General features: G+C 43.5%; 1 protein-coding gene across 1 annotated transcript in view; it reads left to right on the top strand.

Moving 5' to 3' along the window:
• Positions 1–23,713, top strand: part of LOC124552322 — a 220,062-nt gene that overhangs the window by 58,136 nt on the left and 138,213 nt on the right. The window contains exons 6-7 of the mRNA XM_047126594.1: positions 17,047–17,352; positions 21,624–21,767. Of these exons, the coding sequence (XP_046982550.1) occupies positions 17,047–17,352; positions 21,624–21,767 (450 nt within the window). The remainder of the gene's footprint in view (positions 1–17,046; positions 17,353–21,623; positions 21,768–23,713) is intronic.

The raw sequence follows: 23,713 nt of genomic DNA on the forward strand, positions 1-23,713 counted from the left end.
TTGAGTCAGATCGTAGCTGGAGACGAAACATGGGTTTCGCATATCACGCCGGATTCGAAACAACAGAGCATGGAATGGAGACACACACACTCGCCTATAAAGAAGAAGGCTGAACAGACTCTGTCCCAGCCCAAAATCATGGCTTCGGTGTTTTGGGATAGGCATGGTATTTTGTTTCTCGACTTCATGCAATGAGGAACCAATATCATCAATGCAGAAGCGTACTGCCAAACCCTGAGAAAGCTATGCAGAGCGATTCTAAACAAAAGACGCGGCACGCTGACAAAGGGAATTGTCCTTCTCCATGACAATGCAAGACCTCACACTGCAGGTCAGACTCGCGATTCATTGGACAGTTTTGTCTAGGAAGTTTTAGACCACCCACCCTACAGTCCTGATCTTGCGCCGAGCGATTACCATCCATTCCTCCACCTCAAACAACTCTTCAGTGGCAACCGTTACAATGAAGACGCCGACGTGAAAATGACAGTGAACTCTTGCTTATTGGAGCAGGCGACAAGTTTTTATGAAGAGGGTATTTTAAAATTGGTTGAGAGGTATGATACATGTTTCAACAAACTTGTCAACGATGTCGAAAAATAGAGTGAAGTATGTACTTTCTAAAAATAAATTCACTTTTTTGAAATAACTTTTTGTTCTGTACTTATGTTCAAATGGACCTTACTTAAAAAACATGCCTCATATTTCAAAGCTGGCACTGTTACAGTAAAGTATATTTGCAGCAGATGCACTGTCCTACAATGGGACTGGCATGATTAAATTGTAAAATCTTTAACTTCAGTTCATAATAATTCGTAAGTTCCTTAAGTTTATCCATTTTGATTTTAAAGCATATACTCTGATAGGGAAAAAATGCAACACAAGGAAGGAATTGTGCAACGTAAATGAAAGTTGTTGGACGTGTTTCTACATCTGAAACATGATGTCTATTCTAATTTCGCGCCAGCCGTAATAGAGTGACATTAGTAGCGCCCCTATGAGGATGCAAAACAGGTTTGCTTACCTTTGAGACTGACGTCGCTACCTCCTCTGGTTCGCTGCCTTTCCTCCACAACTACAGCCCACTGAAACAGTCACCAGCAGAGTTCAAGCGCTAATAAAGGCGAAAGGTGGACGCCGCCCATACAATGTCCGCTAACAGGAGTTCGGATCCTTTTGATCAGATAGTGAATAGTTGTGTCATAGCGATGTTAATAAATCGAGTACTTTAATGATTCCGATTCTTTTTTTTTTTAATTTCATAGATTCCTTAAGTCATCCAACTGTACAGAAAAATAAAATATTATACAGTTAAGCAGTATTATACAGTTTAGCAGTAAACCTTAAATGCTACGAGGTGTAATCAAAAATTTTCCGGACAACTGGTGCTGCCATCTGGAAAGTAGTAGTAGTATATCTTTGCACCGCTAGGTGGCGAGAGCTGCATATCTGATGAGTCAGTGTGCGGAGTGGCATTCAGCTGGTAGGACGTGTTGCGTATCCACAGTGATTTTCACAATACTCTGTGTTTGGTGTGTGGCCATTTTACGATAGATCCGCGAACAGAAAGGCGCGTGTGTATCAAATTCTCTGCGAAAAGTGCTACAGAGACTCTTGCAATGATTGAACAAGTGTTTGGGGGGACCCAGAGACAAAGCAACAGTCGTCCCAGTGGAAGAACCCAGGCTGTCCAATACCCAAAGAAGCGAGACAGGTGAAGAGCAAAGTGAAGAGCATGAACATCGTTTTCTTTGATACCAAGGGAATTGTGTACCCAACCAAATAGCAAATTACACGTACTACTGTGATGCTTTGCGACAGCTCCGTGAAGACATGAGGCGACAACAGCCCAAACTTTGGCGTCAAGGGAACTGGTTGCTGCATCACGACAATGCGCCCTGCCACACATCCTTGCTCTCCAGGACCTTTTTGGCAAAGAACAACATGGCGGTTGTACCCCACCCATCGTACTTGCCAGATTTGGCATCTTGCGACTTCATGCTATTCCCAAAACTGAAACTCAAGTGGAAAGGCCGTCGGTTCGACACTCTAGAGAGGATTCGAGAAGCATCACTTGCGGTGATAATCACCCTCAAAGAACAGGACACCCAGAAAACGTTTGACCAGTGGTAGAAGCGCTGGGACCTGTGTGTACGTGTGGATGGGAACTACTTTGACTCATACTTTATAGACTTTTAATTCCAAAACTGCTCTAAAATTTTATTATCTGCCAATTAGTTTCCAGAAAATTTTCCCTGGTACTGCTGACACCAGGGGTCTATAGACCGCCAAATACAGCTCTCTCGCTGGCATGTTCTCTGACTCAAGCTTGCCACACCAGTTCTTCCTCAGCTACCTCCACACTTCAATTACAGCCAGTTACTTGACTCAGTTGGTGTCCTTTCTCACAACAGCTATTTCCAATACCCTAAACTTCACAAATTCATTGTGACAAAAAAATCATGCCATGTCTAAGCCAATCCTCTGTAGCTGGGGAAGGTCAGGTATCATAAAGCCATAGTATCCTCTCCTGAGCGAGCTGGCCCACAACTGTTGTAACTGATCCTTGATGTCCTGAATACTGCCAATGGGATGGAGTTGACGTCTGGTCTGGTCCCACACATGTTTTATCAGTGACAGATCCGGGGCGTTTGGTGGCTACATGAGTATCTCACCATCACAGAGACAAGTGTTATGACTGGAAGAGCACTGTGCTGTTGAAGACTGTCTCCACTATACCATGGCATGAGAAGTAACATCTGAGGACACAGGGTATCTGTAACTTGTTGTTGTGCTGTCAGAGCTCCCTCAGTCAAAGTCATACCCGACAAATACCCACACTGTGATGACAGGAGTAACACTGCTCAGCCTCCCCTAAATATTGGAACAACGGGACCTGTCCCCCTCCACCACAATCGATGACGGTGGTCATCTGGAGTCGAGCAGAATGGCAGTTCGTCACTGAACACAATGCAACGCCATTAATCAGCAGTCTATGCTTCTCAGTCACAGCGTTTGTGTGTTGCAGTTCAACAATAGCCTATGCATGGGACGGTAATCGCCGAGTCCGGCTCCTGCTAGACTCTGACCAATGATTCGGGATGACACACTATGTTGCAAAAGCTCCATTACTTGTCCTCGGACCACAGACGCAGGTGTGAAGGGGATACAATGTGCCTGGTGCACAGTACAACAATCCTCTCTTTCGATGGTCAGATGTGGTCAGCCAGAGCCTTGACGACTAGTATGTTGGCTCTCATGTTCGCATGGAGGCAAACATCGTGTCACTGTCACATCTGAATCCCCCATAAATCTGGATATTCAGCCAGGTGGCAAAATGGAGAAACGCAAATGAGGCCAGTTTCAAACTCTGCCAGTTGCTGATAATGCTGTCTCAAACGAGTACGTGACATCTCCGTGTCCTTCACAGTGGTCTCTCAACACCTGACGCCGCTTATGCTTCTTATGCACTGAGATGACACAAGTCCTTGGACAGCTCCTAATAAAGGGTTGGGGCTATTTTTGCCCAGAATAGTGCAGCCACTCGACAAGGCATGGACTCAACAAGTCTTTGGAAGTCCCCTTCAGAAATACTGAGCCATGTTGCCTCTACAGCTGTCCATAATTGCGAAAGTGCTGCCGGTTCAGGATTTTGTGCACGAACTCACCTCTTGATTATGTGCCATAAATGTTTGATAGAATTCACGTGGGGCGATCTGGCCAAACCATTTGTCCAGAATGTTTTTCAAACCCATGGTGCACAGTTGTGGCCCAGTGGCATCACATCGTTCTTTGTGAACATTAAGTTCATGAATGGCTGAAAATAATATCCAAGAAGCCGAACATGACCATTTCCAGTCAATGATCGGTTCTTTTCGACCAGAAGATCCAGTCCAGTCCTTATAAACACAGCCCACACCCTTATGGAGCCACCACCAGATTTTACAGTGTCTTGCTGACAGCTAAGGTCCATGGTTTTGTAGGGTATGCGCCACACTCTAACCTTGCCATCAGCCCTTACCAACTGAAATCGGGTCTCACCTGACCAGGCCACGATTTTCCAGTCGTCTAGAGTTCAACCAATATCGTCACGACCCGAGGAGAGGCATTGCAGACGACATCGTACTGTTAGCAAATGTACTCCTGTCATCGTCTGTTGCCATTCCTTTAACTGCCGTAACGGATACTTTCGTCATACTTCCCACATTCATTTCTGCAGTTATTGCACGCATTGTTGCTTGTCTGTTAGCACTGACACTGAAACGTTCCCTTTGAAAAATTATAAATGACTGTGCTGGTAAACTTCTACGTTATTTGGTTTTCAAACAGCTGAGTAAAACTCAATGTAGTCAAACAGTTTTCTGTTAACTTATTCTGATCATCACTAAACTGACACAATATTTTTAGCGCAACGCAATCTGACTTTCAATAATCCCTACAAAAGAATGGCCCTGACTAACAATAATCTATAACTTTCACGAATCACTTACCTCACAAAAATCTTCGTTACTCGAACTACTGCAATACAGCGAGCGCCAATACTGCCAGAGAAATAAAAGATTCTAACTACTGAAGGCAACCGAGCGAGGTGGCGCAGTGGCTAGCACACTGGACTCGCATTCGGGAGGACGACGGTTCAATCTCGCGTCCGGCCATCCTGATTTAGGTTTTCCGTGATTTCCCTAAATCGCTCCAGGCAAATGCCGGGATGGTTCCTTTGAAAGGACACGGCCAGCTTCCTTTCCCGTCCTTCCCTAATACGATGAGACCGATGACCTCGCTGTCTGGTCTCCTCCCCCAAACAATCCAATCCAATCCAATCCAATCCTACTAAAGGCACTAACTACTGATAGGCATAGTTAGCAAATCAAAGATTTTGTAGAGAACAAACAATGTATTTACCTTAATAGTGTTCAAAAGTCATCATATATTATATATATATATATATATATATATATATATATATAACACTACACAAGCGAATATTCCAACAAGGAGTCCAGCCAGCCATAGACTGCACACAGCGCAGTCAGTGATTTTCATACAGAGCACAGCGTGGCGTTACCAACATAAAAACCTAAACAGCCTACTTACACCTCTACGCAAACGCCGCTGCTCTCGGTCGTTAAGTGAAGGCCATCGGCAACTATGGTGTCCGTGGTGAGAGGTAATCCCTAAAATTTGGTATTCTTAAAACTGTGGATCTCGTAATGCTGAATTCTCTAAAGATTTCCGAAATGGACTGTCCCATGTGTCTAACTCAATTGCCATTTCGTGTTCAAAGTCTTAATCTCTGACGTACGGCCGCTATTGTATCGGAAACCTTTCCTCATGAAACATCTGAGTACAAATGACAGATCCGCCAGTTCACTTGTGCACGAGATATTACCGCCATCTGTCGATGTGCATATCGCTATTCCAAGAGTTTTGTCACCTCATTGTACGAGTATATTGTAGCAGACGTGGTAACAACACTAAACACAAACAAAAATAATGCGTTCTGATGGCCGTTCTGTTGTGGCGTAACAAGCTAGTTACGCCACACTGAGAAGGGAGCCGAAAGGCACGCGTACACACACGCCGACTGGCGTCAAGTCTGGAACAAGATACGTTATGACTGCTATAAAGAAAATACGTAGCTTTGGAATATACTTAACTTTATTCTTTGTTGGTTTACAACGTTCTTCTTGAGACATTTATACGATAACTCTCAAACTAGGTAAGGCTAATGGCGCCTTGCTAGGTCGTAGCCATGGACTTAGCAGAAGGCTATTCTAACTCTCTCTCGGCAAATGAGAGGAAGGCTTCGTCCGTATTGTCGCTAGCAATGTCGTCCGTACAGCTGGGGCGAGTGCTCGTCCGTATCTCGAGACCTGCCTTGTGGTGGCGCTCGGTCTGCGATCCCTGACAGTGGCGACACGCGGGTCCGACATGTACTAAATGGACCGCGGCCGATTTAAGCTACCACCTAGCAAGTGTGGTGTCTGGCGGTGACACCACACGTTCTATCTGCCAGAGAGAATTTTTACTCTTACCATTTATATACCCGCCGATGGTGTGTAGATGTACACAGTTACGTTGAAATCCAACTATGTCTTTTGGGTGCTTCTCTATGTTTGTTTTGTCGGAGAACGAGAGTGGCCCATCTCACTTCCTTGGGACATGACGATACATGTGTTTTCGAGTTACTGCGTGTACACGGCTAACGGGACCCTTGTTTGCGCTCTGCTCGCCGCCCCGTGCAGAGATGGCCCCAACGCCGACGCCGCCGCTGCCGCCGCCCACCGCCGCCCCCGCCGCCCCCGGCGAGGAGGGACGTGCCATGGTGGCTGCCGTGGCCGTGGACGAGGGCCGGCGCATCAATGTGGCGACGCGCGTCATGAGCAACGGCGTCGAGGTCATCGTGGCCGGCTCCAAGCAGCCGCCGGGCGCCGCCCCCGCGTCGCCCGCGCCGCCCACCACGCTGCCGCCCACCACGCTCTCCGAGCACGTCATCCTCCGCCTGCCTGAGGTCAGTGGACGCCGTTTCAGCTGTTTTTAGGATCATCAGCTCTCTGACTGGTTTGAAGTGCCTGGACCAACCTCCATCTCACTAACGCTTAGCCCCACCTCCTCAGTTATTTATTGAATACATTATAATACATAAGACAAAAAGAAACGATGCACCTCCCAATGGGACGGAAATCGCTAGATATAATGTACATGTACAGACAAACATATGATTACAGCCGGCTGTTGTGGCCGAGCGGTTCTAGGCGCTGCTGCTACGGTCGCAGGTTCAAATCTTGCTTTGGGCATGGATGTGTGTGATGTCCTTAGGTTAGTTAGGTTTAAGTAGCTCTCCGTTCTAGGGGAATGATGACTACAGATGTTAAGTCCCATAGTGCTTAGAGACATTTGATTTGAAATGATTACAATTTCAGAAAAATTGAATGATATATTCATGAGAAAGAGCTTCACAAATTGAGTGTCAACAACACGTTGGTTCAAAATGGTTCAAATGGCTCTAAGCACTATGGGACTTAACATCTGAGGTAATCAGTCCCTTAGACTTAGAACTACTTAAACCTAACTGACCTTAGGACATCACACACATCTATGTCCGAGGCAGGATTCGAACCTGCAATTGTAGCAGCAGCGCGGTTCCGGACTTAAGCGCCTAGAACCGCTCGGCCACAGAAGGCCGGCGCGTTGGTTCACCTCTGGTCCTTAAGCATGTACTTATTCGAGTTGACACTGATCCAAAGAGTTATTGGAAGTCGTCCTGAGAGATCTCGTGCCAAATTTTATCCAACTGGCGCGTTAGATCGTTAAAATCCCAAGCTGGTTGGAGGGCCCGCCCCATCATTCTCCAAACGTTCTCAGTTGGGGAGACAACTGACGATCTTACAGGGTTTGGCAAGCACGAAGACGAGCAGTACAAACTCTCGCGTTGTGCGGACGGGCTTTATGTTGCTGAAATGTAAGTACATGATGGCATGCCGTGATGGGCAACATAATGGGGTACAGGATATTGTCGACATATCGCTGTGTGCCGGAGATGATAAACCATATGGATTGAAGAGTTCCTAGATAACAGAACGCAGCATGTCATTCTCAATGGAGAGAAGTCTTCCGAAGTAAGAGTGATTTCAGGTGTGCCGCAGGCGAGTGTCGTAAGACCGTTGCTATTCACAATAGATACAAATGACCTTGTGGATAACATGGGAAGTTCACTGAGGCTTTTTGCGGATGATGCTGTAGTATATCGAGAGGTTGTAACAACGGAAAATTGAACTGAAATGCAGGAGGATCTGCAGCGAATTGACGCATGGTGCAGGGAATGGCAATTGAATCTCAATGTAGACAAGTGTAATGTGCTGCGAATACATAGAAAGATAGATCCCTTATCATTTAGCTACAAAATAGCAGGTCAGCAACCGGAAGCAGTTAATTCCATAAATTATCAGGGAGTACGCATTAGGAGTGATTTAAAATGGAATGATCATATAAAGTTGATCGTCGGTAAAGCAGATGCCAGACTGAGATTCATTGGAAGAATCCTAAGGAAATGCAATCCGAAAACAAAGGAAGTAGGTTACAGTACGCTTGTTCGCCCACTGCTTGAATACTGCTCAGTAGTGTGGGATCCGTACCAGACAGAGTTGATAGAAGAGATAGAGAAGATCCAACGGAGAGCAGCGCGCTTCGTTACAGTATCATTTAGTAATCGCGAAAGCGTTACAGAGATGATAGATAAACTCCAGTGGAAGACTCTACAGGAGAGACGCTCAGTAGCTCGGTACGGGCTTTTGTTGAAGTTTCGAGAACATACCTTCACCGAGGAGTCAAGCAGTATATTGCTCCCTCCTACGAAGAGACCATGAGGATAAAATCAGAGAGATTAGAGCCCACACACAGGCGTACCGCAATCTTTCTTTCCACGAACAATAGGAGACTGGAATAAAAGGGAGAAACGATAGAGGTACTCAAGGTACCCTCCGCCACACACCGTCAGGTGGCTTGCGGAGTATGGATGTAGATGTGGATGTAGATTTGTGTCCTGGGAACCTACACCATCACTTCTGGTTGTCAGGCCATATGATGGGCAGCACTCAGGTTGATATCTCACCGCCGTCTGGGGTGTCAGCAGACACGGCTTCGGCAGGGAATCTCATTGACTGGAGCGGAATTGTCTTTAGTGATGAGTCCCGCTTCGAACTGAGCCCCAATTACCTGCGATGACGTGTCTGGAGACGTCCAGCCAGTGGTAGGGTACCAACTTGACTGGTCCGCCATATGGCCCGAAACTAGGAGTGATGGTCTGGGGGTGCCATTCTTTTCATTGCAGGATGTGTTTGGTTGTCATCCGTGGCACCGTTACAACACAGTGGTTCGTCAGCTATATTATACGCTCCATTTTGTTACCCCTTCATGGCGACCCATCTTGAGCTTACATTTCAGCAAGACAATGCGGAACTCTGTACTTCAGTGTGGTTCAAAAAATGGTTCAAATGGCTCTGAGCACTATGGGACTTCACATCTGAGGTCATCAGTCCCCTAGAACTTAGAACTACTTAAAACTAACTAACCTAAGGACATCACACAAACACACACACACCTATGCCCGAAGCAGGATTCGAACCTGCGACTGTAGCGGTCGCGCGGTACGAGACTGAAGCGCCTAGAACCGCTCGGTCACTCAAGCGGGCTTCAGTGTGGTGCTCCATCATGCTGAACGATGTAATCCATATCAAGCTGTGGCGTCAATCATTGCGGAGACATGACTAGGTAAATATCTGTTGGAAAATTTCTCTCAGTGAAGAAAAAAGGACCATACAGTTTTTGTAACGACATCGAACAGAACACATTGACTTCCAGTGAGTCAAGCTGACGTGCAGATGCACACAAATGCTTTTTGGCACCCTATGTTCAAATGTTATGGTCAGTTCAACCTGCCGCTTACGTGGAAAGTTACGTCGTCGCTAAAAGTGAGGCATACAGGAGATGTTTATTCCTCTGTGGCTTCATTCATTTTTGTACTACGTTTGACGTAGTCTTCCTGTTTCAGTTCCCGTAAAATATAAATGACGTGCAGTTTCATTTTCTGTTTCGTTTCTGCACAGCTCGCTAACCCTTGATTTGTAGCATTTGTAGCTGCCTACAGGCTTCGTACATATATTTCTGTGGACTATCTTTACACGAAAGGCCAATTCTTCGACCGTTTTGGGCGGGTTCACGTAGTCGGCTAGTATTTTTTATTTTGCACAAATGTCGTATTTGGTCAAACTACCGATACTATCTGCGTATGTTATTGGCATTTGGAGATGCTTCATTGTATTGCTGATGGAGTCTTCCCTGTATTGTGATGACAGAACCCCAGTTGTTAGTTTCTGATACACACAGTAGCTTCGTGGACGGGATCTACCATTTTCACCTACGAAACGGAACTTTGCACTTGTGCATCACCGCGCTTGTGGCGAGTCCCGATTCACTGCACTTGCGCAACGATCGAAATTCTGAACTCTGAAAATTTTACATTCTCTGTAGGCTTTGAAGGACGAACCGGTGCTGACACTCAGGCAGATTGTACGAATCGGTTTATTATTTTTGCCAATGATTTTAGAAGGGCTGAAATTAATGCTCAGCTAATGCCACCATTTGTACGTGCAGCGTTCGGATTTTACTTACAAATACATGCCACTTCTATGCTTTGAACTTGTACGCATCGTTTCAAAACTTGCACAAAATTGAAATCTCGCTTTCAAAAATCTAGCTTCATTCGGATCCTACGTTCAAAAAACAATTTTTTGTTGCTTTTTAATGGTAGCGTTAACGTACATTTATTTGCATTGCGAAACGTTGCAGAATCTGATGTAATATGGAGATGCTGTGGTAGGAACCACTGTGCTCTTTTATTTCAGTTTCTATTGGTTTCTCTATCTTAAGCTGACTGCAAATAATTAAAGAGAATTTGAATTTATTTACTGGTGGCAGACAGCGAAAACTTACGTTTACGTTTTGAAGAAGATCATGAGCATACACCAACTTCAGAATATTTATTTTAACCAGAAGAACATCATGAAATTCTGTTAAAAGAAAAGGCGAATGTTTGGATGGTTTGTCTTTAGACCTTACTGGTAAATAAGTAGGTAACAATCAGACAACAAAGAGTACGTTAAATAAGAACGGTGTGGCGAGTATACGCAACAATACCACACACTGCCGTTTGAACAGTACGGTTACGCATGTTCAGTCGGTGGCCTTGTGCAGTCGTCATTCTGGTATAACGACCATAAAAACGTCCAATCTACAAGAAATGAAACGTCTTTTCGGCTTAGAAGAATTTAAAGTGTCCGTTGATAGAGGCTTTCTCGAGCTATTCAGAACTGAGCGCAGTTTTTTTTTTTTTTTTCAAAATTTGCTTTCTGCAAAATTGTAATTTTTCAGGAAACGCGAAAGACTGTTTAGGGATTTGTATATGGATGAAAATGTTGCGAACTTCACATGTACTGTATTAATTTCTAAGCAGCAGTTGATGCATCCATAAATCGAACAAACAATATGCAAACATATGTTTAAAAAACTATGAAAATATGAAATTGTTTCAAAACTTGCTTTCGGCATAATTTATTGATGTAAATCTTTCTTTCTTATCACCCAATTTCCAAGCAAACACAAAAAAAGTATATTACATACGATTTTTTAGGTATTGCTGATGTAGGATGCAGTAATTACGTTACGACATACACTTAAATATTTGACGTCAATTCAATCAAAATGTTTTATAGTACAGTGTCTTAATCTGTTTCCCCAATATCTACATTTTCCATCGCTTCGCTTATATTTGCACTATCGGCAGCGCTATTCCCCTTCCGTATGGTTCAAATGGTTCTGAGCACTATGGGACTTAACATCTATGGTCATCAGTCCCCTAGAACTTAGAACTACTTAAACCCAACTAACCTAGGGACATCACACAACACCCAGTCATCACGAGGCAGAGAAAATCCCTGACCCCGCCGGGAATCGAACCCGGGACCCCTTCCGTATATTTTCATGGAATTCCCTGGTCTCACTGGGTGTTTTCATGAATTTCACCAGCTTTACCATATCTCGACTCTCTTTTTTTTTTTTTACTGACACGATAAATCGTTTTCATTTTTGGAACTCCATCTATGGCGCAGAAGGATTTCTGTCCTTTCTTGAGGATGCCTATTACAGTTAACTCTCCACACTGTCTAGAAGAAACAGAGGCTCTGTAAGTTGGAACGCTTTTTCTCGTGAGTAACGTGGGGTTTTGGCAATGCTGAGAGGAAATATGGACTTTAAATACTGCTAGGCTTCTGTTTGAGATTACACGCATACCAGTCATCTTGTAAAACTTACACGCCACCACGTTTCGCAGGATTTTATGATATTGCTTAGGTTACGTAATTTCTTCTCTCTCTCTGTACATTTTTCCCAGGATACCGAATACCCGATAAGGAGTTTGAATTATAACTGCGCCCCCCATTGGAAAGTAACAGTCAATACTTGTGAAACCTTACACTTTTCATGCAATCTTGATAAAGTGGCTCTTTTATAAGGCACTTCTCTTTCTCCCCCTTTCAACTTCTGTTAGAAGGTTAGAGTATTATTCCGCCATTTTATTTAAAATTGCCTTTTCAACAGACTAAGAATACTAACAATACCATTGTCGTCTCAGACAGGCAGTTTTGCAACTGACAACGACCAGACAATAATTCAGATGGATAGAAAACAAAAACCTCGAGACCGTATTTTTACTTTCGCAAATGTTACCAACACGATCATTGAAATTGGCATTATGAAAATCAAAAGACTGACCATCCTACAAAATTAGCTGCAGACAGCGAGTTTTGTAGTGTCAGTTTCGTGGCATAAAGCTAGTATTGGAGTAACGGAGGTTATTTGGTAGCCTCTAATCATGGAAGTAATTAGATTTTGAAACAAAAATTGTCTGAGTGCGAGAAGGACTTGCGCACTGAGGGTTCAGAGCAAACTTAATTGTTGTTGTTGTGGTCTTCAGTCCTGAGACTGGTTTGATGCAGCTCTCCATGCTACTCTATCCTGTGCAAGCTTCTCCATCTCCCAGTACCTATTGCAGCCTACATCCTTCTGAATCTGCTTAGTGTATTCATCTTTTGGTCTCCCTCTACGATTTTTACCCTCCACGGTGCCCTCCAGTGCTAAATTTGTGATCCCTTGATGCCTCAAAAAATGTCCTACCAACCGATCCCTTCTTCTAGTCAAGTTGTGCCACAAACTTCTCTTCTCCCCAATCCTATTCAATACCTCCTCATTAGTTCCGTGAACTACCCACCGTATCTTCAGCATTCTTCTGTAGCGCCACATTTCAAAAGCTTCTATTCTCTTCTTGTCCAAACTAGTTATCGTCCATGTTTCACTTCCATACATGGCTACACTCCATACAAATACTTTCAGAAACGACTTCCTGACACTTAAATCTATACTCGATGTTAACAAATTTCTCTTCCTCAGAAACGCTTTCCTTGCTATTGCCAGTCTACATTTTATATCCTCTCTACTTCGACCATCATTACTTATTTTACTCCCTAAATAGCAAAACTCCTTTGCTACTTTAAGTGTCTCATGTCCTAATCTAATTCCCTCAGCATCACCCGACTTAATTTGACTACATTCCATTATCCTCGTTTTGCTTTTGTTGATGTTCATCTTATATCCTCCTTCCAAGACACTGTCCATTCCGTTAAACTGCTCTTCCAAGTCCTTTGCTGTCTCTGACAGAATTACAATGTCATCGGCGAACCTCAAAGTTTTTACTTCTTCTCCATGAATTTTAATACCTACTCCGAATTTTTCTTTTGTTTCCTTTACTGCTTGCTCAATATACAGATTGAATAACAACGGGGAGAGGCTACAACCCTGTCTCACTCCTTTCCCAACCACTGCTTCCCTTTCATGCCCCTAGACTCTTATAACTGCCATCTGGTAAATAGCCTTTCGCTCCCTGTATTTTACCCCTGCCACCTTCAGAATTTGAAAGAGAGTATTCCAGTTAACATTGTCAAAAGCTTTCTCTAAGTCTACAAAAGCTAGAATCGTAGGTTTGCCTTTTCTTAATCTTTCTTCTAAGATAAGTCGTAAGGTCAGTATTGCCTCACGTGTTCCAACATTTCTACGGAATCCAAACTGATGTTCCGCGAGGTCGGCTTCTACCAGTTTTTCCATTCGTCTGTAAAGAATTCGCGTTAGTATTTTGCAGCTGTGACTTACTAAACTGATAGTTCGGTAATTTTCACATCTGTCAACACCTGCTTTCTTTGGGATTGGAATTATTATATTTTTCTTGAAGTTTGAAGGAATTTCGCCTGTTTCATACATCTTGCTCACCAGATGGTAGAGTTTTGTCATGACTGGCTCTCCCGAGGCCATCAGTAGTTCTGATGGAATGCTGTCTACTCCCGGGGCCTTGTTTCGACTCAGGTCTTTCAGTGCTCTGTCAAACTCTTCATGCAGTATCATATCTCCCATTTCGTCTTCATCTACATCCTCTTCCATTTCCATAATATTGTCCTCAAGTACATCGCCCTTGTATAAACCCTCTGTATATTCCTTCCACCTTTCTGCCTTCCCTTCTTTGCTTAGAACTGGGTTGCCATCTGAGCTCTTGATATTCATACAAGTGGTTCTCTTCTCTCCAAAGGTCTCTTTAATTTTCCTCTAGGCGGTATCTATCTTACCCCTAGTGAGACAAGCCTCTACATCCTTACATTTGTCCTCTAGCCATCCCTGCTTAGCCATTTTGCACTTCCTGTCGATCTCATTTTTGAGACTTTTGTATTCCCTTTTGCCTGCTTCATTTACTGTGTTTTTATATTTTCTCCTTTCATCAATTAAATTCAATATTTCTTCTGTTACCCAAGGATTTCTATTAGCCCTTGTCTTTTTACCTACTTGATCGTCTGCTGCCTTCACTACTTCATCCCTCAGAGTTATCCATTCTTCTTCTACTGTATTTCTTTCCCCCCATTCCTGTCAATCGTTCCCTTATACTCTCCCTGAAACTCTCTACAACCTCTGGTTCTTTCAGTTTATCCAGGTCCCATCTCCTTAAATTCCCACCTTTTTGCAGTTTCTTCAGTTTCAATCTGCAGTTCATAACCAATAGATTGTGGTCAGAATCCACATCTGCCCCAGGAAATGTCTTACAATTTAAAACCTGGTTCCTAAATCTCTGTCTTACCATTATATAATCTATCTGATACCTACTAGTATCTCCAGGATTCTTCCAGGTATACAACCTTCTTTTATGATTCTTGAACCAAGTGTTAGCTATGATTAAGTTATGCTCTGTGCAAAATTCTACAAGGCGGCTTCCTCTTTCATTCCTTCCCCCCAATCCATATTCACCTACTATGTTTCCTTCTCTCCCTTTTCCTACTGACGAATTCCAGTCACCCATGACTATTAAATTTTCGTCTCCCTTCACTACCTGAATAATTTCTTTTATCTCGTCATACATTTCATCTATTACTTCATCATCTGCAGAGCTAGTTGGCATATAAACTTGTACTACTGTAGTAGGCATGGGCTTTGTGTCTATCTTGGCCACAATAGTGCGTTCACTATGCTGTTTGTAGTAGCTACCCCGCACTCCTATTTTTTTATTCATTATTAAACCTACTCCTGCATTACCCCTATTTGATTTTGTATTTATAACCCTGTAATCACCTGACCAAAAGTCTTGTTCCTCCTGCCACCGAACTTCACTAATTCCCACTATATCTAACTTTAACCTATCCATTTCCCTTTTTAAATTTTCTAACCTACCTGCCCGATTAATGGATCTGACATTCCACGCTCCGATCCGTAGAATGCCAGTTTTCTTTCTCCTGATAACGACGTCTTCCTGAGTAGTCCCCGCCCGGATATCCAAATGGGGGACTATTTTACCTCCGGAATATTTTACCCAAGAGGACACCATCATTATTTAACCATACAGTAAAGCTGCATGTCCTCGGGAAAAATTACGGCTGTAGTTTCCCTTGCTTTCAGCCGTTCACAGTACCAGCACAGCAAGGCCGTTTTGGTTAATGTTACAAGGCCAGATCAGTCAATCATCCAGACTGTTGCCCCTGCAACTACTGAAAAGGCTGCTGCCCCTCTTCCGGAACCACATGTTTGTCTGGCCTCTCAACCGATACCCCTCCGTTGTGGTTGCACCTACGGTACGGCCATCTGTATCGCTGAGGCACGCAAGCCTCCCCACCAATGGCAAGGTCCATGGTTCATGGAATAAATATATAATTCATGCATCCTGGGAATCAGAAATCTCAAAGACTTTAACCTGATATACATACACACATGTTACTGGTTGTGAGAACAGCAAGACCGTATGAAATTCTCTACAGTAGTTCCCCAGACTTGTCCGGCCACACAAAAACAAGCGACCCCCCCCCCCCCCCCCCCCCCCCTCCTGAACCTAGGACCTTGCCGTTGGTGGGGAAGCTTAGGTGCAACCACAACGGAGGGGTATCTGTTGAGAGGCCAGACAAACATTTGGTTCCTGAAGAGAGGCAGCAGCCTTTTCAGTCGTTGCAGGGGCAACAGTCTGGATGACTGACTGATCTGGCCTTGTAACACTAACCAAAAAGGCCTTGCTGTGCTGTGCTGGTACTGCGAACGGCTGAAAGCAAGGTGAAACTACAACCGTAATTTTTCCCGAGGGCATGCAGCTTTACTGTATGTCATGAAAAGCTGCACCAAACCAGTCTCTGGACTGAAGACCACAACAACAACATGTATAGGTACAGAAGATTTTAAGAAAATATATTTTATTTACTTACTGAAACATGAATACAACTTAAATTTTACGTTTTCATGCAGTAAAGTTCGTCTGTTTTGCGTTTGTAGGATGATGAATGCAATGTATGTTCTGACGGCAGAAAGATATGTTACATGCTATATTATTACAAATTACAATTTTCAGGTTTTACCGTTACTTGTAGCGTGAAACAATGCGCGTTTGCAAATTTCATTATTCTGGGTCAATGGGAAGCACACTATAGGTTTTGATGAGTGAGATTTCGAGTATCATCATATGACATAAATGGCCGTATCTTTTGGATAAATTACCTTAGAAGCTTATATTTTTACACCACCAAGAGACCACAGACGTGACATAAATTTGCACTTGAGACACCTACATGTTCCTGAGGATAAGGGTCCTTAACAGTCGGACCGACAAACAGACGTAGAACAAAGCAGCCCTGTAAGGATTCTGTTTTTGCAGATTGAGGTACGCAGCCCTATAAAAACTTCTTTCTGAATAAGAAAGGTGGCTGTCGCAATTATTATATGCCATAAAAAAAACCTGTTTTGGCCATTTTTGCAGAAGTCGACTTCTGAAAGAAATAAACGCTTCTCAGTTGATCATAACTTTTTTTCGCGTAATTCTGCGGACCTATCCAAATTTTGAACAGAGAACTCGTGAACTACAGGATATCTATCAAGGACTCTGAAAAAAAAAAAAAAAACGCGCGTTTCTCGCACTTGTCGCAGGATGACGGCGAGGAAGACGAGGCCGGTCAGCAGGTGGAGCCGACACTCCCTCCGACGGGCGGCGGGGGCGTGTTTGTCACCAAGACGTACCTGACCACGTACACATACCTGACAACGCTGCTGGGCGAGGGCGGCTCCACCGTCGTGACGAGCAGCGAGCGCGTCGTCAGCAACGTGGCCACCGAGTACGCGCCAGAGCCACCGCTGCCGGGGCTCGAACCAGGCCACGGCATCACGCTGCATGGCGTCCAGGATGCGCCGCTCTCCACGGGCCTGCTCTACACCACATACAGCTACCACCTGCAGGTAAGCCTGCACCAGCCACACTGAGCTAGCTGCTGGATGTGGCTACACGCACAACTCTGTGCTTGACAAGCACACATTCGCAAGCATCCTGTGCAAGTATGCTTGACAAGCATGTTTAACAAGCATACATGTGCGAGAATGCTTGTGCATGTATCTCTGACAAGCATGCATGTGCAAACATCTGTAGAAGCAAGCATGCGCAAACACCCTCGCAATCATACATGCGTATTCATGCTTGTTAGGATGCTTGCACAACTTATCTTTTCTAGCACAATTGACATCCACACACGCGCAACCTCTTGCACAAGCATGCTCGCGCACATGTAGGATAAATTTGCGTTAGTAGTGGGTCCGGAAACTGTGTTAACTCTAAAGGGACGTCCACATTATTGGTGCTCACCAGACTTGTGCTCGACAGACTCGTATGTCAGGAGACTTGTCAAACTTGTCTGACTCATGCTCGTGCTGGTTCTGTCTTTGTCCAAACTACCCCAGTTGCTTGCCAGTCTTTGACTCGTGAGGATCCGTTCCATACTTGCAGTCACGTACAGTGCAGATGAAGTGGTTGTAGCAAGTGTCAGCTTCCTTGTGATGCGCCTGTTAGCTCAGAAACAAGATAGAAGAAGACGCAAAAAAACTAAGAAAACTCAGGTTGTGGATGACCACAGTTTGTCAGAAGCAGAAGAATATATAGTGAGAGTGATTTGTTGGATGACTTGACGCCAGCGCCAGACTTCCCAGGCTCATTTTTCTTCTGGCGGGCTTTCCTGTAAATGGCTAATAAGCTGGTCATTGTTCTTTCATTTCAGCTTGGCCACATCCATACAGAATTCTGTCATGATGGAATCCAATGCTTCACTGTTTTCGGATTTGATTTTATAATGGGAGTTTGTGGCATCCCACAACAAAGAATATTGTTCACAAATATGTACGAATTTAATAGTAAAATTGTCGATCCAGCCCGTTAAAAAAAAAAAAGTCCACAACACAGAATAAGAAAGAAGCTGGGACTGAACTGGACGAGTGCAGTGTGCCGACCGATCTGGACTTTTCACCATTCACACCACTCACATCCCTCACCGTGCATCCCATTAATGCACCGACAACAGGTGGAGCCAGATGAGCCACAGGCTCCGGCAGCTCACGAGCTCATCTTGCAGAGAGTCCTCAGTGCCTACCTCCGTCCATATTACTCATAATGTTCACGAGTTCCACAAGCACATGAGTAGTGTGAAGGCACCCTGAGATGGCAGAGTTCAGAGAGAGTGGCAGGGGAGTGAAAAGCAGAGGAAATCCAGTGCATTCATCACATAGGTCGTGGAGGGTGAAGAGGCATGGGAGGCATGCTGGCTCCAGGGACGGGAAAAACTGATCAGTTAAAACTGATACCAATATTTTAGTTCTGAATTACTGGTATTTTTGGTATTTATTTGGTCTCGATTATGACAGATCTTTCTTTTTTTTTTTATTAACACCCAAGTAAAAATCCAGAAATATCAATCAGCCATAACAGCAGTGCTAAAACTTTTCATTTTTAAATAAACTGGTTTTGAAAGAGGAACAATTTTTATTCATAAAATTTGGTTTGCTTTGAAATATAACATTGTTATAGAAGATGGGGAAAAGCAATCAGTACTATATTAATAACAATTCTGACAGAAATAAACACCTGGAATAAGAACTGGTACAGCACTGCTGAGACAATAATGTCCCTGTTGCAGTGTGTCGTGGCATGCATGTACATCCAGTCCAGTCTAAAAGACTTGCCCCTACTTGGTCTGTACAGTAGTTTCTCATCACCAGACATCCGTGGCATTGCTGAATGGCACCCCAACCCTAGTCTGGAAATATTTTTACGAAGTGATGTAGCAGTGAAATAGAATGCTTCATTTGCTTAAAAGATTATATAATTGTCTGCCATTTCTCTGAAACATTAAAAGAAGAGTAAATTTATGGTAACAGTAATAAACTAAAATCTTAACAATTCATTCATAGTATATCCTAAAAATAGAAAGAACCAAATCTGACGTCTGTGGCTACATAATATGGCTTTATCTGCTTGGAGCCCTTGATAATGGACAAATTAATCTGAAAAAGAGACTTCTTCAATCTCAGTTTTCACCCTTTAGCACTGACTGTTTATAACAGCCAAATAATGGTATAATCCCCGATTATAACACGATTTTTAGCAGAGTTTCAAAAAATTAGAATCAGTAGGATAGTACTGGTGGTTATTTGTAGTATTCAACCACTTATCACTTTTTTCAAGAAAAGCAGTTTTCTTTTATTTGCCTATATATTGACTCTATGTATCTTGAAACTGAGAGAGTTAAAAGTTATTAATCTTTGTTTGAGTTCCTCAGTACTGCAGGAAGTAATAGGAATAAAAAAAACCGAAGATCAGTTGTTTCAGAAACCAGCCTTTTGAGCAATTTTGACAGTCAGGTTTAAACTGGCGTGGGAAAAAACTGGTACAACCAAAAACTGATTGTTTCAGCAGTAACTGCCATCCTTAGCTGGCACCACAAAGCACAAACTGTGTGTGATGCTTCTGCAAAAGCGGTGTGATCAAATTTTGATTATTCTTTCTTGTGCAGACATTCAAACATGTGTATCAAGAACAGGGAGGCTTGTGCAAGAGTTCATCAGTTCTGAGCTAGTTTCCATAATGTGTTTCCATAGCTCCCATGTCAGACCACAGAAACATTAATCCTGAAGTGATGGAGGAGTTTATTCGTACCTATGAAAGGCACACATGCTTATGGATTGTAAAAAGTAAAGAATACCATGGCAAAGAAAAGACCACCTACATGTACTACCTGCAGATAAACAGTGTGCTTCTTCATCCATATCTGTACCGGCCACATTGATGCAGCTAAAGGTGACTACACACGTAACTGCATGCTTGACAAAAACACATATGCAAGTAAGCTTGAGTGTGTCAAAGACATATTTGCGGAAATATTAAAGCTGCACAAACAGCTTAATGCTTGCTGGAATTTAGATTATGCATGCTTCTGGAAGTGTTCAAGCATGTGCCTGCTAAAGAATAAGTACCACGAACAAAGAGGCTTTTGCGAGCATTTGTTAGTTCCTGTTCCCACCATGTCTGGTCTCAGAAATATCAATTCCATATTCTTGGGATAGTTCATTTGTACCTGTGAAATGCATCCATGCTTATGGACTGTAAAAGGTAAAGAATATTACAACAAAGGAAACAGCATTAAGTACTTCTTGTGAAATACAAAGTACCCAGAGAAATAGTGATAAAAAATGAATTTGCTGACTGTAAATTCCTTGACATCAACTAATATTAGGTATTAATTCAGTCCTACTATCCATTCGTGACATGTGAAATTTTGAGCTGGAGTGGGACTCGAAGTACTTCAGCTATCGCCGCACACTTCCCAGGTGACCCAAACCTCCATATGTGACGCTGCCTACATCCTTATATCATAGTCCACTTTCAGACATGCAAGTAACTACTACAAGTCTAGGAAGGCACGTGACAAAAACATCGGTCTCGATTCCTTGTATCCCCATTCTCCCTATTGCGAGAATCCGCGTAATGTCGTGAGCATTAGGTGATGAGTTCAGTGAACTATGATATGAGACTGTAGACACCGATAGCTGAAGTCATTAAGGAGATCACTTGCGATAAGTGGCTAATCCTGGTTCAAATCTTGGCCATCATTAATGGGTACCTCGTACAGGTGATGTCAAGGATTCACAGTCAGATGACTGTCAATTCCATTTTATACACAATATTTTGAAGATCAATAAAATCATCCCTTTACTTACAGTAAATGGAAACAACAACTCAGCTGAACACACAGAAGCACACGATTAATCCATCACTCTGCAGAAACCAGAGAGATAATACCCTCCTATCCCTGACCGTGCCATATTTACTTTTGTTCCTCAACACGCACCATATCATGTGAAACATCAAGCAGCCAATTATTAAGTAAACAATCAATTATTGATAAAATTATTTAATTGGATAGATATCTATCTAATTAAACAATTATGAAGTAAGTCACATGTGTACCCTTGTCAACTGTGCCCTGTTCAATGAATAATTTAAGTCCTTGTAGAAAATGCTGATGAGGATATTGCTATGCTCTGTTTCTGGGCAGACACATTTTCTGTTCAAGCTATGTTTGAAACACATGAATTATTATAGTTTTGTAAGCTTCCAGATTTTGCAGTTTACACTGTGTAGCACTGTGACATGGACTAATAATAATAATAATAATAATCGGTTTCAGGGAGGCGAGGGCAGCTCCTGGAGCTCAGACCGGACGGTGACCAACACGCTGACTGCCGCCACTGAGGCGTTCGCGCCACAGCCGGCCACCACCAGCACCTACGTCACCACACTCACCCAGCCCACCACGCTACCTGGGGGACAGGTAAGCTAGCACCCCCACCTACACCACCACACGCACCCAACCCACTGCACTGCCTTGCCAGTTATTCATTTGTGTCATCTTTAAGTTTTAGTCCTGTGTCAATCACTACACAGCATCGGGATCTGGCATTCTTTACAGTCAGACACACAGCGGAAGTGTTTGCTTCCACAATACCAGAATAAAATGACTGCACCACTCTAGCTCCACCGGGGCCCACAAGTCAGAACCTAGAAAAACTACTCCCTTTCTGGAGGACAGACCACTGATGGGTGTTCACGAGCTGCCTCCTGGGGGAGGTGTAACACCTCAGCTGAATCACTCAGTGTCAGTATCTGTACAGTGACCATTGTGTCAATACTGTAAAGTGTAGAAGGCTGCAGATAGGCCACTGCAGAGCCCCAGGTACCCTCACTCTAAGTGGGTTTTGCCCAGCTACACCCAAGTTAACAACGTGCTTCTTAGCCACATACCAGGTCCTAGACAGTCTGGTGTTGAAGCATTACTGCTCCTGTCAGTATTTTTGTACCCAGCAAATTAAACGAGTAACTGTTGAGGGTGCTAAGATGCAACCTCCACCATACATCTCATACTGTCTGAAAACACCTGTTATACTGAACACTGGGGATAACGTAGTTTCAGGAAGTTTTGTGGGTAACCATTGTGTGATCTGCCAAGGAGTTGTATCCTATCCCTCAAAGAGAACTCAGGTACTAGTTATTTCTACACATGGTCTGACATCTCAGATGATTTCCCCAGCAGTTACCCCCCTCCCCCCCCCCCCCCCCCCCCCAATTTCCTTTCCTTGTGTCGGTAAAATTCCTGAGCCACATTTATGAATCACTGTCGAGGGTGTTTCTGCACGAGTCAAGCACACTTGTTGCTACATGCAGTAGAGTACCCATTGCCCAAGGATCTGGGAGTAGGTAGTTCCCAATAGTTTTGTAAATAAACATCATGCAGTTTGCCAAGGGGCTTCATTGTGACCAAGAAAGGGTCTCAAACAGTAGCGTATTCTGTGCCATCTTCAAACTCCCTGTGTAGCCCCTCTTCTCATATTGTGACATGATGTGATACTACTTATGTTTGTTAGATTTTTAGCAACATGTGATGAGTAACCACAGAGAACGCTCGTGAGATCCTCTGCTGCAGATTTGTGTCTCCCTGCTGCTATTTTACTAGGCACTGGGTAGTACATGACAACCGTGTTGGTAGTCACAGTACAGATTTCCAGGTTTACCCTGTGGTTATTGCACATAGGTAGTTGGCACTCAGTGCTAGGGATTTGCATGTTAAGAACTGTGATCTGATTCCCCAATGATGGCCCTAGCTGATTTATCCAATTTCTGTAGGTCCATAGCATCTGCTTATTCGCTTATTGTATATACTTATTCAGCAGCTATCTCTTTCAACTCTTCCTTTCTCAATCCATCGAGTTTTTTTCTGTCTCGTGAACCTCCAGAACTTCATCTCCGGTTCCTGTAGCTGCTGTACACCACTCTCAGTGAGGGTGCCTATGTTAGGACTGGTTTAAAGTAGCTGCTGTAAGTAACTGACTTTGCTTCTCTATGCAGCCTGGAAGCCACATAAGCAGTCTTAACATGTCAGTAAAAGCACAAGTACTTTTGAACCCTTTCACGAGTAGATTGTCCAATGTTGGCAGAATATTCTATATTTTCCAGGGTTTAATTATGTAACTTGGTGTCTGCTGGTGTAACACCTACAATGCCTCTTGGTGTTAATAAACCAAAATAGCTCCAAAATTAGCTCCCATGCCCTCGAAATATAAATTCAGAAAATGTCCCAAGCCCCTCCACAAGTAGTAATTTATGAAATAGAAATAAGAGACAAATAGAGGGAAATCTATAGTAGAAAAATAATAGAAAAAGAAAAGAATTTTAATCATAAATTTTGGAAGCATGGGAGGGGGGAAAAATGATGGAAATGGT

This window comes from Schistocerca americana, chromosome 10, assembly GCF_021461395.2.
Source record: "Schistocerca americana isolate TAMUIC-IGC-003095 chromosome 10, iqSchAmer2.1, whole genome shotgun sequence".
Classification (NCBI taxonomy): Eukaryota; Metazoa; Arthropoda; class Insecta; order Orthoptera; family Acrididae; genus Schistocerca; species Schistocerca americana.